Source organism: Chiloscyllium punctatum, chromosome 38 (genome assembly GCF_047496795.1).
Source record: "Chiloscyllium punctatum isolate Juve2018m chromosome 38, sChiPun1.3, whole genome shotgun sequence".
Lineage (NCBI taxonomy): Eukaryota > Metazoa > Chordata > Chondrichthyes > Orectolobiformes > Hemiscylliidae > Chiloscyllium > Chiloscyllium punctatum.
In genome coordinates, this window is record NC_092776.1 from 31892392 (window position 1) to 31908509 (window position 16118).

Genomic DNA, 16118 nt, shown 5'->3' on the forward strand with positions numbered 1-16118 from the left:
AATGATAAATAATGAATGCCAAGTCAAATATGAAAACGATAACAATGTTATTCAAATATTTGTTGAAAGAACTGGGTTTGAAGATTTGGCTTAAAAGAGGAGTGAGAAACTTAAGCTGGCATTTTCCAGATTTCAGTGTTGGAAGGTAACACAACCATTCTATCAATATCTAGTCTGTAGCCGCCATTCTGATAGTACTTTTTATTTTAATCTTTAACATTTCTTATTTCTCCCTGTATTCCATTTTAACAATATTCTTTATCATAAACTAAGGAATTGCATATGAGACAAAATCAGCAAGAAAGGTAAACTTGGACAATAAAAACTTCTACAAGTACATAAAAAGCAAATATGAAGCTAAATAACATGTTTTTCCAAGAAACTATTTTTCTTTGGGTTACAAAATGGCAATAATAACACCTATATTCAAGAAAGAAGGGAGTCTAAACAGGAAATTAAAAGCTGGTTAGTCTAACATCTCTCATTGAGAAGTTGCTGGAAACATTATTAAGATGTTTAGAAAACGGTAATACACAGGCAGAGAAATGTGGTTTTGAGTGAGTGGAAATTGTTTGCAGAATTTATTAGCTTTTTTAAGTATGTCATAAGCAAGGTGGATAAAGGGGAACTGTAGGTGTAGTGCATTTGGGTTTCCGAAAGGGATTCATTTAAGGTACCATGTATGAGGTTCTAGCATAAGACATTGTGGTGTTTTATTAGAATGGATAGAGAATTGGTTAGTTAGCTGTAAACAGTAAGTTAAATGTTCGGTTTTGAGGTTGATAAAGTGTAAAAACAAAATGCAGCAGGGATGAGTACTGGGGCCTTGATTATTTACAATTTAGATTAGTTGCATGAAGGAATTGACTATTGTAGCTATATTTACATGTTAGGTAGAAAAGAAAGTTGTAAAGAGAAAGGTTGAGTGGGTAGGCAAAAATATGGCAGATGAAATATAATGATTGAAAATGAGGTTATCCAATTTAGCTGGAAGAATGGAAAAGCATAATATTATTTAAATGAAGGTAGACTGTAATGATACAGTGAAGATGGGTCTGGATATTCTTGTATCATTAAAGGTTGACATGTAGGTACAACAAGTAGTTTGGAAAGCAAATAGAATCTTGGCCTTTATTGCAAAGAACATTGAATGTAAAAATAGAGAAGTCTTGCTACACACGTAGTACAGAGTAAGAGCATTGTGGGTGTACATACATCCCAAGGATTGTAGTAATACAGGAAAGCAACTCACTTCCTCCACCTTGAGGGCAACTATGCATAGGCAACCAATGGCACTCAGATCCCATAAATTAATAAGAAAAATAAAGTTTATAGTCTCCTTACTTAAGAAAGGACACACCTGCTTTGGAAACGGCTAAGAGAGGGTCCACTAGGTTGATTCCTGAGAAAAAAAGTTTATTTTTTAGAGATACTTTGAGGAGAATTCAGTATAATGAGAGGTGATCTTCTTGAAACATGTAAAATTGTAAGGGAGCTAAGATATTCAGGGAATGTTTACTCTAGAACAAGGGACTTGGTTTAAATGAATTCTTCTACTTAAGATAGAGATGAGGATTGTTAGGCTATGGAATTCTCTTCTAAAGAGAGCAGTGAAGTCTGTGCCATTGAATATCTTGAAGGCTGTGCTAGATTGATCTATAAAAACTTAAAGTTTGAACACCAGCAGGAAGATGACCAACTGAGGTTACCATGAAGGACACTCCTCAATCTTTGCCCCTCACTTGAGGCATGGTGACCCTCAGGTTAAGCCACCAACAGTCGTGCCACTCGAGTGAGAGGGCAAGACTATGGTCCAATAGGAATATAGTGATTTTTCCTTTCATGATGGAAAATGTGAACTTGTTCACTTTGGCGATGAGCATTTTACTAAAATGGTGTGTGGTTGCAGAACTGTGAAATAGAGAGATCTGGCTGTCTTGGTTCATGAGTCACAAAGTTAATATGTAGGTACACCAAGTGAGTTGGAAGGCGATTAGATTATTGTCATTTATTGTAAAGGAAATGATGTATAAAAGAATGTCTTGCTACAGATGTATAGGACATTAGTGAGACCACGTCTGGAGAACTCTATGCACTTTTAGTCTCCTTAGTTTTTACAAGAGTTGCAGGAAAAAGTAGGAAAGACCTCCTCTTATTCAGCAAGGAAAAATATAGATGAGTTAGAAACAGTTTAGAGAAGGTTAATTTAACCGATACCTGGGATACGGAGGGTTGGGCCTGTATGCATTGCATATAAAAGGTGACCCTATGAGACATAAGAGACCCTGAGATGTCTTGGCTGCATGTATGCTTAAAGGATATTTCCATTTGTGGGAAAGACATGAACTAGGGGATGTAGTTTAAAATTAAGGAGATGAGAATTTACGATGGAGATTTGAATTTTTTTTTGAGGTCTTTGAAACACCCATCCTCAAAAGACAGTGGAGGCAGAGTCATTTGATTGTGTAGTCAGTACTGTAATGTAAGAAACAATGTAGCCAATTTGCGTTCAGCAAGTGTCCACAAATGATGTGATTTTGAAAAAATTGTTTGAAGACAAAAAATTGGTTAATACATTTCGCTCTTCTTTGAAACAGTGACATGGGATACTTCACATTCACCCAGGCAAACATATAGCATTTCAATTTTATATCTCACCAAAGTGGTTTCTCAGATGATGCAGCACTCTCTTCATACTATGATTTAGAGACGCCAGTGTTGAACTTCATTCTATATTAGAATGCCAGCCTATATACATTATGTAATCAACTCTTTTCAATAGTTGATTCAAGCCGCTTTATGAAAACTGTTAGAGTCCCCCTACCAATAACATTTGCAACACATTAATCATGAATTTTAAGACTGAAATGTGTTTATAACAAATTTAATTTGTTAGTATTTTTCAGTTTCAGGTGAAACTATTTTGTACAAATAGTATTTGCCAACTAAACAATAGACTTACATTTATAATTATGATGTGGAAAATGTTCTTTGTGAGTCAGATAAGTAAACAATAGCCAGAAAAGATAATAGAATTGAAAGCAGCAGATAGTTAGAGAGGTGATAGCTTAGATGAGGGAAAACTTTTAAAAAATTGTAACATAGTTGCAACATCCAATCAGTCAAACATCTAGGACTATCTCCAACCGGTGGTTGTCAACCCTAATGTAAGAACTTAAACTGATTTTATGTGCTTTGCATCAATGTTAACTTAGCCTCCAGTATCAGGTTCTACAACATGTCAGCTGTGGCTCAATTCATAGAACGTTTGGCTTCTGAATTTCAAGGAATGGGTTCAAGTTCCAACTCCAAAGCTTAAGTACAGGAAGCAAAGCTGGCATTTCAATACAGGGCAGAAGGAATGCTGTTGTCTTTTATGTGAGATGTTAAACTGAAACTTTGTCTGGATGGATGTTAAAGGCAATAAAAGGCAATCATTTGCTTTGGATCACCAAGTTATGTCACAGGAGGAGGTAATTTATTCGTCAAACAGATGCTTGCTCTCTGTAGAAGAATCCAGTTAGTCCTATTTCTCCGCTCTATGCTTGTAGCCCTGCAAGATAACTTTTGAGTGCCTAATTTTCTTTTGAAATCATTGATCATCTCTGCTTCCACTGTCCACATACACAACTAGTTTCACTTGCTGTATAAAAGCGTCATTCCCTGCAGCTCTTACCAAAAACCTTAAAACTGTGTCCACTCATTCTTGTAGCATCACTGGGAACAGCTTTTCTTTCTGTACTCTATCTAAAACTGTTACAATCTAGTACACTTCCTTAAAACTCATCATTCACCAATGCTTTGAGGAGAATAACCAATTCTTCCAGTCTAAAACTCCTCTACCCTGGAACTTGTAAATCTCTTTCACTGTCTAAGATATTGAAATCTTTCTGAAAGTGTGATAATCAAAACTCGATACAATTGTCTCTGTAGGCAAACCAGAGCTTTCTAATGGTTCTTTAAATCTTTGCACTCAGTTGTGAAGTTCTGGTTCACTAAGCAAATGGGATCATTTCTGTGAATTTGTACTGCCACACTCAAAGATCTGTGTACATAGATCCATAGATTCCTATATCCAGACTCATGGTGTTGAATATTTCTATGAAATCTCATCGATATTTTCTTCTCTAAGAAGTACAGTCGTAATTTTGCAAATGTGTCTCGTAATTTTGCAAATGTGTCCACATAACTGAGCTTCTTCATCCCTGGAGCATTTATTAATATTTTATGAACTTCTACTGTCTTAACATACTTCGTGAAGCATCATGCCCAGAACTGTACGTGATACTTCGGTTCAAGCCAACCTAGCATTCCATACAAATTTATACCGCCCCATTGCTTTTGTACTCCGTATTTCTACTAATAAACCTACGATGCTGTATACTTTAACTGTTCTCTCACCATGTCTTGCCACCTTCAATGATTTACGTACATATGCACTCAGGTTACTCTGCTCCGATAGCTGTTTAAAAATTGAACCTTTATTTAATCGTGTCTTCACCTTGTCACTACCAAAATAAATAGCCTGAATTCCAAGTCTGGTGAATTCAACGTGTGTCTTCCTCCAATTAACGTTTAAATGGTACAAACAGTATAAATGCTACTCTGGCGAGGCGAGGCTAAGCCTCGTTGCTATGAAAGACTCTTGCCCGAAATGTCGATTCTCCTACTCCTCGGATGCTGCCTAACCTGTACTTTCCCAGCACCGCACTCTCGACTCTGATCAGCTGAGTTGCATTCTGTCCGGAGTAGTAGGTGACGTAATGGTCGGCTAATCAAAGAGCAGCGCGGTGTTGGTTTACGTGACGTTCTAATCGCCCCGCCCCTAGCGTTCTGTTGACGCGATGATGTCACAGCCCGGTTACCCGGGGTAACGTCGGTTCCAAAACATCAAGGACGGCGGCTACGATTGGTCCGACGCCTGAGCCCGAGCGGCGGCCAATGAGGGCAGCAAGCTGGCGCGTGTTGCGGAGTGACGTTTTAAATATCCCAGCAAACTTTGTCCGATGTTGTCTTTGCCGTCGCCATTAGAGTCGAACGGAGAAGCCTGAGAAAAGAAAGGGGGGAAAAAAAATGTCATAAAGAGCAAAAAAAAAGAGAAGAGGCTTGGGGAGGGTGGGGGAGGGTGGGGAGACGGGTGGAAGCTGGAGGTTGCCGTTTGGACGGGGTGAGGTGCGGCGGGAGTGAGCCGGGTAGAGGGGGAGGGGGAATGTGGGATTTCTTCTTATTTGACCCGGCCACCATGTAAGGGAAAGAGCGGAGGGGTGGGGGGGGGCTGCGGGGGAGGGGTGGGAAGGGGAGGGGGGGTAAAGAAGTGAAATCGACTGGAACGGCGGTGGAGGAGAAGGTCTGTTTGTTGTATGCAGTCCCTCCTAACACTAATCGTAAACGAGATGGGGCAACGACGGCGGCGGTGGAATGGAGGTGTAGCCCCAGCGCAGATGAATGTCAGGCCGGTGCCTGAGATCTGGATTTAGGTAATTGCTGGTGGTCAGTCACGAAAAAAAAGATACCGCAGCACTAACCGTGCTGCTGAATTTATTCTGCGCGAAGTGGCAAGGAAGGACACAGCCCGTCTCGGATCAATACAGGTCCGCTCCTTTGGAAGTGTGAAGTCAGCGTTAAGACAAATCTGCCTCCTTTCTTTAAAAGCATTTTGTGGGAAGTGCAGCTCCTCTTGATCTGTTGTGCAATCTTTGCTTCAACCCTAGCAAAACTTATTTATTAGGTAAAGGTGCACGTAGAGTTTTCAAAAGTTTAGCTGAAGTAGCTGCGAAGCCGGTATGGTGAAGTTTTGGGGGGCGAAATGAGTCGGTTTCCTATTTCGTACGGTGCATGAAGAAATTTAGTATTCTCTTAAATCTGGTTTAGAAGCTGAAGTTTCCTATTATTGTAGCAGGCTGGATGTTTTTTCAAACTAATTGTGGCTTTCTAAAGCTAAAACTGATGTTCCGATACAGGAAATTATACGCACTGTACCTGACTTGGCATAACTTTCCCTTTTTTTGGGGTTCTGTTTCCAATTGCATTTTATCCAGACCCAGTGCCACGTTTATGACACTTAATTTACCTCGAATGAACAGTACGAATGTTTGCTAACAGAACTCTGTACAAACAAGAAATCAAACTGCATTTCGTCTTTATTGTTGAAACCCTTATTTTTATGGTATAATCTCCATGGCCAAAAAGTAAAACATTTCTAACTGTGTGACTTTGTAGCAGTTTATTTTGTAACGTGGCCATCATTCCATGTTTATGAGTGCTATCTTTGTTGAGGCCTGTTTGTTGATTTTACAGTTGCCATCTATTATGAAATTTTTGTTCAGAATTAGTGGGGGGGGGGGTTAAGTAAATGTATAAATTGTTTTTTAACATGTTTAAGCCATAATTTATCAATTTATTTTTGCTTTCCCAATTCTTCTCTAAGTTCAGAGTTGCAGTTCAATTATTCCAGAATGACTATTTTATTTAAAAATTACATAATTATGTTTTAAATTCTACATTCTCACATTGCGCTTTTCAATAATTTGAATTTGACAATAAACAAATATTTTAGTCACACAGTTCAGGTATAGACTGTTTGGGCACTTAGAACCTTCCTGTTGATGTTTACTACAATATTTTTAAAACCTTGACTAAACCAAGGCATCCAGCTTGTGTCGCCAGCAGATGTAATTTTATTCTTGCTAAAGACTGCAACTGGTCCCTTCCTTCCACTCATTAATATATTCAGCTTCTTGCTAATAAATGAGTGTTTGGTTCTGCTTTCTGAGAGCTTTGCTTTCATATCAAACTGTGAAGCTTGTACTTTCCTGATAAAGTTAATTGCTAACTACTTAGAATATTGTTTAGTAATGAAGTGCCATGTTTTTAGTCTTAAAGGATTTCTGAAGTGAAAACTGTACAGAATAGTGTGGTACTGTTTTCTAGGTTTATAATATTATTGATGTTCAGCTTAGTCAAAACATTTTGAACTTGTATGTTGTATCGTAAAGTTCCACACACAAGGGCTGATTTGAATATTCCATAATGGATTCTGTGTACTTGGTGTTCTGTGCATTGTGATTAAATTGGATTAAACGTTTCGGTGTGAGGTTGAATTTTTTTGTTTAGGATAGTACTACTTCTAATTTGGTTTAATTAGAGTAGTGGCTGTTATAGTTATCTTCCTTATGCCGAGGCCATGAAAAGAAAAATGAACAACCTGAATCCTGCTGATCAGTATGTGACTACTGGATATTGCATGTTTATGAATATGGGTGGAAATGAGATTGAATTTTGCTACCTACCTTCATGGTTCCAAAATGATAATCAAATTTTTGGTTGTTATTTTTCCATTGTTTGTTTTCCCTTGCTTATGTTTTCTTCGACTCGAGGTATTTTAAATCTTCCTCACTTTGAGGAATCTTACAAAATACAAGTTAAAATGTAATGTTGTCTAATGTACTATAAGTTAAATTTTGATTTAAGCTAGCTTGTAAAGAAGTTTGCCAGTTCCAATAGTGCTTTAATAATCATGCAAGGTGTAATATTTAAGAAACATAAACAATATGTAACACTTTATAAATAGGGTTTCAAAACTACTTGTGGTATTTTGGTGAAGTAATTCTTTTCTGTAACAATAGTCGCTATTGCAGCATTAATTGGTTAAGTGTCTGAAAGGTTTACTGTGTTAAAGCTCATTTTTTGAGTTATTTTTGTCTGAGTTGTGGCCTAATTAAAGTAATGTCATACTTGGTTGGTTAGTACTACCTCTAAAACAGTTGATGGAAAGCTGCTTGACAAAGCTAAAGCAGAAGTAAAGTTTCTTTGGAGGTAATTTTCTAACTTTGTAAACCTGTTTTAAATCAAGTGCATTGTAACAGCTTTCTTTCCCAAATGGAAGGACTTTTGTAAACATACAACCTGTTGCATTGTAGTTTGATAGAAATAGCTTTAGATTTCTGGATTTTATGGGGTTCAAAAGAAAACGTAGTAAATAATTGTGTGACTTTGAAATACATAAGTATATCTACAAATTAAATTTTATTTCTTCTCTCATGATAAAACAGTGATCAGTTGAAAACAGAGCTAGCAAGTATATCTGTCATGCACTCCTTGCTACTTTCTTTATATAATGTCTTTGAAAAATTATTTATTTTGATCAAAATGTACTTGTGAAGCTATCAATGTTTTTTGGGAAGTTGGAAGTTAAGTTGTTTTGCGTGGTCAATTTGTGGGAGCTCAGTCAAAGTTTTCTCGACAGCACGCTAGGTTACATCAGATACCATGTTTGCTGTAGTTTCCATATTGTGAGGAGCAACAGTGCTATTGTATGTACATTTGTAGAATGAGGGGAAACCTGATTGTGAGAATATAGTATGAATGCAAACAAAGCAATAAAATAAATGTTAATGGACATCTCTCAATACACTGAGATCTTAGTGTAAAGTGATATGCTAAAGCACAGAACTCTCTATGTTGTGGGTTTGTGTTGGACCCCATATTTTTTATATAAATAGAAGTTGTCTTGTGTGATATTAAAACATTTCTTAAAATAGGAAAGTTTCTAACACATTTGAGATTGTGAATTCACTATAGCACTGTTCCTATATATATATAAAAATAGGATAGTTTTGGGTGCATACTTTTTTTCCAGAACTAGATATGTCAGTTTTCCAATTTTGAAAGAGGGTGTCCAGCGATAAACCTTGGCTACTCCACTCTTCAGAACAAAGCGATTTGCCAGATATTCTGTTTTGCAGCTTTACTCCTAAAATGTGCAGGTCAACTGATTTCCGCTACAGTATGTTTTAATTATCTGTCAGAATTTTTAAAAAATGGAGAATACCATAGACATTTTATGTGGTTAGTGTATCTTTTTAAAATTCAGGTTCATGACTCCATTTCACCCAACTTATGAAGTAACCTCTGTTACAGAGTACTTTTTAAGTATCGGTTGTGATCTGCAATGGGCTTCTGGAAAGGATAGTAAAAGCAGAGTTTAATTAACATTGAAAAGAGGATTATATGCATAATTCAAAGTACGGAGAGATCCTTTAGCCAAGGGGAAAAGAGGAGATGGAGTAATTGGATAGCTCTTTGATAGAACTGGCACAGGTGCACGGCTGAATAACTTCCTTCCATGCAGTATGATTATTGATTATTTACTTGGTTTGGCCCTGGTGAATGAGCAGCTCATAAAATAAATGCAATAATTGAAACTGCTGTTCCAATCAACCATAGACTTTCTTGGTTCTTCATTTTAAATAGAAATTTCCCAGTTCTTTTTTTTCAATTGTTCATTCTCAGGATGTGGGCATCAGTGGAACAGCTGGCATCTTCCCATCCCTAGTTGCCTTGAGAAGGTGGTATTGAACCTTCTTCTTGAACCGAGTGATGTTCTAGGCTATTTCAACGGGCAGTTAAGAATTGGTATGGAACTGGAATCCCTTATGGGCCAGACCAGGTAAGGTGGGCAGGGTTTCCTTCCCTCAGAGGGCATCAGTAAAGCTGTTGTGTTTTTAATGGCAGTCCAAATAGCTTAACAGTCATTCTTCTTTTATATTGATAACCAGATTTTTAAAAAGTGGTTTTCAAATTCTCAAACCAGCATTGGTTAAAATAATGTACGTAATTTACTTAATACAGAAGATTTATGTAAATTGTGCAAAAGAATGCCATGTACATAAATTTGATATTTGTATCCAAGTAGCTTTTCTTCATGTATATGAGGTTTGTTTTCATAATAATTATTGCAGAAGTAAGCATAGACGTCCTGACTGATTCTGAACAAATGGGTTCTCGAGTTGCTTTTCAAAGCTTGTATTGAATAATGAGACATGTTGGGTATAACCAAAGGCATCTTGATATGGAAATGAAATATATATATTTGCTTGGTGAAGTTTCACACTTATAGATGTCGTACTGTCCTAACCCATTGGAAGAATAAGACAAAAGATTCCCCGACTTCAGTCAGTTTCATTCTTTTCTCTTTAATTCCACACTATTGTAGGCAGATTTAATCCAGGCATCTTTGTGGTTTTGATTCTGTCAACTTTCATTAATCTTTAGATCATTTATGATAGGAAAGATTAAAAGCTACTTTAGTTTAAATGGTGTATACAGAAATTGTAAGTTTAATCCAAACTTCTATTCATGATGATTTCTTAAGGCATAAGGTCTCTGAAGACTTTTTGAAGATTACCTTCACCATTAGTACAGACTTAGGTTAATTTTGTTCAGTGATAAATTTATATTTTAAATCAGTAATGTGTTCTCATAAATTGAGTTAGTTTGGTTGGAGTGAAGGTTGATAGCAGGAAGACTAAACTGTAGAGTTGTCTGGGCCTCAACAATATGTAGTGTTACCTGATAAACTCAAATACATTTTTACTGAAAGGGTGTTATCAACCAACATTTCGCACAAAGTAATGTAGAGACCTTTACAGTGCTCTCATTCAGTAAATTTGGGTGCCAAAATGGGTTTTAAGAGAATTGCCGTGTTTCATACTTGTTAATTTTATTTTGCAGATTCCAATCCAGCTTTGAAAATTGGTGTGAGCAACGATGACTGAATATGGAATAAAGTGGGCTTGTGAATATTGCACATATGAAAACTGGCCCTCTGCAATCAAATGTACCATGTGTCGTGCACCAAGACCTACTGGCACTATAATTACTGAAGATCCAACCAGGGGCAGCTCAAGTGATTTGAATCAAGTCTGGGATACCCCAAGTATAGAGGGTGGTAGCAGCCCTTTGATTTGTCCAGACTCTAGTGCTAGACCAAGGGTTAAATCATCCTACAATTCAGAAAGTACAAGCAAGTGGTCATGCCACATGTGTACATATCTGAATTGGCCAAGAGCAATAAGATGTACTCAGTGTTTGTCCCAACGTCGGACTAGAAGTCCTACAGAATCCCCCCAGTCATCTGGTTGTATTTCAAGACCAGTTCAGGCTTCTCAGGATCCATGTGAAGAATATAATGACAGGAACAGACTGAATACAAAAGCATTGCATTGGACGTGCACAGCTTGCACATACGAGAACTGTCCCAAGTCTCGGAAGTGTGTAGTCTGTGACTACCCTAGACCTAACAATTTGGAAGCAATTGAATTTACAGAGCCAGAAGAAGCTTCATCATTAATAAATGAGCAGGATAGGGCTCGATGGAGGAGCAGTGTTGGTGGTGGCAATAGCCAAAGGAGATCTCCTCCTGTACCTAAACGTGAATCTGCGATGAAAATGGACTTTCAAAGGATTGAGTTGGCACCTGGGGCAGTAGGCAGTAAAGAAGAGTTGGAAGTGGACTTCAAAAGACTCAAACAAATAAAGAACAGAATGAAAAGATCAGATTGGCTGTTTCTCAACGCTTGTGTTGGTAGGTCTTAATTAAATTTTGTTTAATATTTTTGTAGTTTTCCAATAAATAAGCTATTCACAAATGAGTATCATGCAGAATTTTAAGAGAACATTGGGGAGAAATGTGAAAATATTGCATATATTCAATAGCTGAAATTATCAGTGAATGGTTTGTAACAGTCTTAATGGATATTTTGATTTGAATGTATCTTTTCTGCTATCCAGTTTGTGCGCAGTATTCAATAAATTATTACTACATTGGACTTTAGAATAGTAGAATTGTGTCACCTTCAGCACCTGTTTTCACAAGCTTGTTTGGGAGAGAAGGAAAATGTGAGTAGCTGAATGCAAGGAATTCAGACATGAAGTGAAACAAGTGCAGCAATGAGATCAAAAGAAACGACTCGCAGTAAACATAAAAGTCATGTATTGACACATAGGTAGCATGTGGATGGGTAAAAAGCAAAATGCAGTCAATTTATGACCACAAAGGTAATTTGGGCATGGAGGATAGCTGGTTGAGAGATTGAAAGGACTGCACATTGATATAGAGTCAGTATCAGAAAGATTTGCTGCACTGAACCTTAATTCACGAAGACTGGGTATTCAAGGATATAATGAGAAGTAAGGATGCTAATAGTGGAGGAAATGGCCATTTTTTTTCATTTCTCCTTGGATACGGCAGTGGTGTCAGGATACGTGTGAATTACCAATGTTACAGCCTTGTTCAAAATTGGACGGATGAACCCAGTACCAACAGGCCAGTCATTTCTACCTCGATAATGGGAAACCTTTTGGGAATGACAATCATTTGGATACGTATGGATTAGCTAAAGTAAGCCTGTTTGGGTGGTTTTGTAACTAGGGTAAATTATGTTTATCTAAATTGACTTGTTTGGCATAGATATTGATGTGATGCACATGAACTTTCAAAAGGTGTTTGTCCAGCCTGTTATGTGCCACTTCAGCAAAGTTGAAACTCATTGAATAAATAAAAGGACAGTGGCAGAATTGCGGTGGCTCACTGACAAGAAACAGCCATGTTCAGTGATTGCCTTTTGGGTTTTTGGAATGGAAATAATGCAGTTATTCAGGTTCAATGCTTTACCTGATCTAATAATGACTTAGGCTTGATATATAGGATGCAGTTTCAAAATTTGCAGGTGACATAATGTGGAAGTATTGTGAACTGAGCAAGTTCGTGCTGGAAGTGGTCCAATTTGTACAGTCACATCAGTGCATTTTTAAGTATTTGAAATAACAACCTACTGTACTAAAATCTATTTCTAAAATAATTCAGTACCAAGTTTTGGCAATCATGCAGGTTGAACAGATGCCATACAAAATCCACCTGCTTCATTGCTGCCCTTCAGAGAAGAAATTTTGCTGCATCCACCTTGATCTGCTGCACACTGTCTAAGATTGACTTTTAATGTCCTGTCCAAATTTTGGTAAATGATCCTTTCTTGTGCTCCAATTAGATGCGGTTGCCCACACCATTCTCTCCAGCCCCTGCCTGTCAAGTTAGATGGAATGCCCTCATTCTTTCTTTTATCTGCAGCCAGAATATTCCTTGCAATGGCTTATTTTTCACTCTCCTGCCATTATCTGTGTTGTCCCCACATTCTATCCTTTGTCCTCCCCACTATTTCTCATTATATGCTGCCATTGATGCATATTGGGAGATGTCACACATCCGTTTTCTCTCACAACTCTATTTTTCACAGCTCCTCAACTGTTGTTTGAAATCATTCCGCAGAGACCGGTATCCCATCACCACGTCTCCCTTTATTTACACAAGGACAGTCCTTGACTATGGTGCCCTGATGCAGCACTAATGTGTTAGTGTCACAGACGCTCATCCTTTTTATGTGTCAGCCGGACTCCCTGATTGGACCAACTTCACGGCCCCAGTCAGGGAACCCATATTCTGAGGTCTAGTTTGCTGACCTTATTACAAAACATCATAGCTAACTTATCCAACAGCTTTTCCAGTTGCCAGCACTGACAGGGAAGTAATTTGTACCAAAGTATTGGTAGGAAACTAAAGCCATTGCTCTTATTACCTTATCAAACTCCATTTACTGGCAATTGACTCCATCCCTGTCACATTTGAGAGAAAATAAGTATTTTTAATCTTTAAAGATAATATTTAACCCTGAGATAAACTTCTGACTGCACCATTAAGATGGCGTAATGTCATCTTTGTATCAGCTCATATGCAGAAATCCTCATGACTTTTGCTTATGAACATACATTGGCTCTAGATCAAGCAACATTTTGACATTTGAAATGCCTGCTTGACATTCTAACTCCCAATCTCTGATCTCCTTCATGTGAGGTGTTTGCACGCACTTAACAGTAGCCTCTTGAGTGTACCTGGTTTTAATTGTTCTGCCATTTGTGGCTATAGTTACAACTGGATGACTTTAGGCTCTGGAACTTGTTTCAATCCCTGCGCATTCACACCAAATCCCAAAAAACAATAACATCTTTCTTACTTTTAATTCAGAAACTGACCAATTGTAGCGCTAGTCCACCATTTAGCAAGGTTCTCTGACTGTTCCTAATGTAACCCAGTCGAGCCATCTACAACGTCCAGGGTTAACTGTTGTTTAAAATCCTGCGTTAGACTCTGTCACATACCTAAATTCAGCTGTATTGCAATGAAGAATGGTTTTAACTTCTTTCAAGGGCTCTGGGTGTTACTGTTGAGACCATTTCTTTTCATCCTAATTGCTCTTGTGGTGATGGTGAACCATCTTTAAACCACCCCAGTGTGTTTTATTCAAGTGCTGATGCAAAGGGAGTTCCAGGATTGTGACAGTGGGTAAATTGATATAATTTGAACTCAAGGCAATGTGTGACTTGGGAGTAGAATGAAGGTTTTTGTGTTTCTGGATGTGGGCATCATGAGTAAAGAGACATTCACTGTCCACCCTTGAGGCGTTTCAAAGTAGGAAGGCAACTGCCTTCACCAATCATTTTCCAAGACTAACCTGTCTTTATAATCATGATTTGGAGATCCCTGTGTTGGACTGGGGTGTACAAAGTTAAAAATCGCAACAGCAGGTTATAGTCCAACAGGTTTAATTGGAAGCACATTAGCTTTCGGAGCGACACTCCTTCATCAGATGATAGTGGAGGGCTCAATCCTAACCCACAGAATTTATAGCAAAAATTTACAGTGTGATGTAACTGAAATTATACATTGAAAAATTGATTGTCTGTTAAGCCTTTCATCTGTTAGAATACATTGGTAGTTTCACTTCTTTCATGTGTAAATCACAAAATCTTTTTTTAAAGTTGCATTCTTGGGTTAGGTGTTAACAATAGTGATAGCTAGACAATAATGTTGAAGGTGTTATCCCCTGTGTTCTCTGTCTATGCCATGATGTTAAGATTGATTCTAATCTTAAAAAGTGAGATAACTGAGTTTTACATAAGTTCATGCAGTTTTTGAGCTCTGAGTTCTACATGAATGCATGCAGTTTTTGAGCAAAGTACAAATTCACCCCACAAAATATGTGTGCATGTGGGTCTTTGTCTGTGTGTGTGTGTCTGTCTGGGGTGAGGGTTGTGTGTGTGAGAAAGTGTGTAGTGAGTGCAGACTGTCTTAAGTCTGAGAGGGAGTGCATGTGGGAGTGTGTCTCTATAAGGGTGTGTGCGTACAGTGCAATGGTGATCACCTGTAATGTGACATGAACCCAAGGTCCCGGTTGAGGCCCTCCCTATGGGTACTGAACTTAGCTATCAGCCTCTGCTCGGCCACTTTCCTCTGCTGCCTGTCCCGAAGTCCAGTTTGGAGGATGGCCACCCGAAGGTCAGAAGCTGAGTGTTCTGGACCACTAAAGTGTTCCCCAACTGGAAGGGAACCCTCCTGTCTGTTGATTGTTGTACAGTGCCCATTCATCCGTTGTCATAGCCTTTTGCTCGGTTTCCCCAATGTACCACGCCTCTGGGCATCCTTGCCTGCAACGTATAAGATAGACAACGTTGGCAGGTACTCATGTGACTCAGCCATGTACAAGATGAGAGGTGTTCCCACACTTAATAGTGGTATCTATGTCCACAATCTGACACATCTTGCAGCGTCCACCGTGACAGCGTTGTATGGAGTTGTCCTGAGAGCCGGGTAGGTTGCTACGAACAATGATCTGTTTGAGGTTTGGCGGTTGTTTAAAGCAAGTAGTGGAGGTGTGGGGAAGGTCTTGGTGAGGTGCTCATCCTCATTGATAACGTGTTGCAGGTCACGAAGAACATGGCATAATTTTTCAGCCCCTGGGAAGTACTGAAAACGAAGGGTACCCTGTCGGTTGCAGCACGTGTCTGTCTCCTGAGGAGGTCATGACGGTTTCTTGCTGTGGCACGTCGGAACTGGCGGTCGATGAGTTGAGCATCGTACCCGTTCTTGTGAGGGCATCCTTGAGTTCTTCCAGGTGTCCGTCACGTTCCTCCTCATCTGAGCAGATCCGGTGTATGCGTAGGGCTTGTCCATAGGGGATGGCTGTTTTAATATCTTTTGGGTGGAAGCTGGAGAAGTGTAGCATTGTGAGGTTGTCTGTGGGTTTGCGGTAGAGTGTGGCGCTGAGGTGTCCGTCCTTGATGGAGACGCGCGTGTCCAAGAATGAGACAGACAGTCGAGAGTAGTCCATGGTGAGTTTGATGGTGGGATGAAACTTATTGATGTCACTGTGTAGTTTTATCAGTGACTCCTCGCCATGGGTACAGAGGAAGAAAATGTCATCAATGTACCTGATGTACAATGTTGG

At 38.7% G+C, this 16118-nt stretch overlaps 1 protein-coding gene across 5 annotated transcripts in view; it reads left to right on the top strand.

The window, feature by feature from the left end:
• The first annotated feature begins 5296 nt into the window (after positions 1-5296).
• LOC140463506 (ubiquitin thioesterase ZRANB1) overlaps positions 5297-16118 on the top strand; it is a 63993-nt gene continuing 53171 nt past the window's right edge. For 2 of the 5 annotated variants that reach the window (XM_072557552.1, XM_072557551.1), the window contains exons 1-2: positions 5297-5477; positions 10513-11365. In XM_072557552.1, the coding sequence (XP_072413653.1) occupies positions 10549-11365 (817 nt within the window). In that variant the 5' untranslated portion in view covers positions 5297-5477; positions 10513-10548. Of the gene's footprint in view, positions 5592-9291; positions 9449-10512; positions 11366-16118 lie in introns of all 5 variants that reach the window. The other 3 variants (XM_072557549.1, XM_072557550.1, XM_072557548.1) reach the window with 3 other exon arrangements.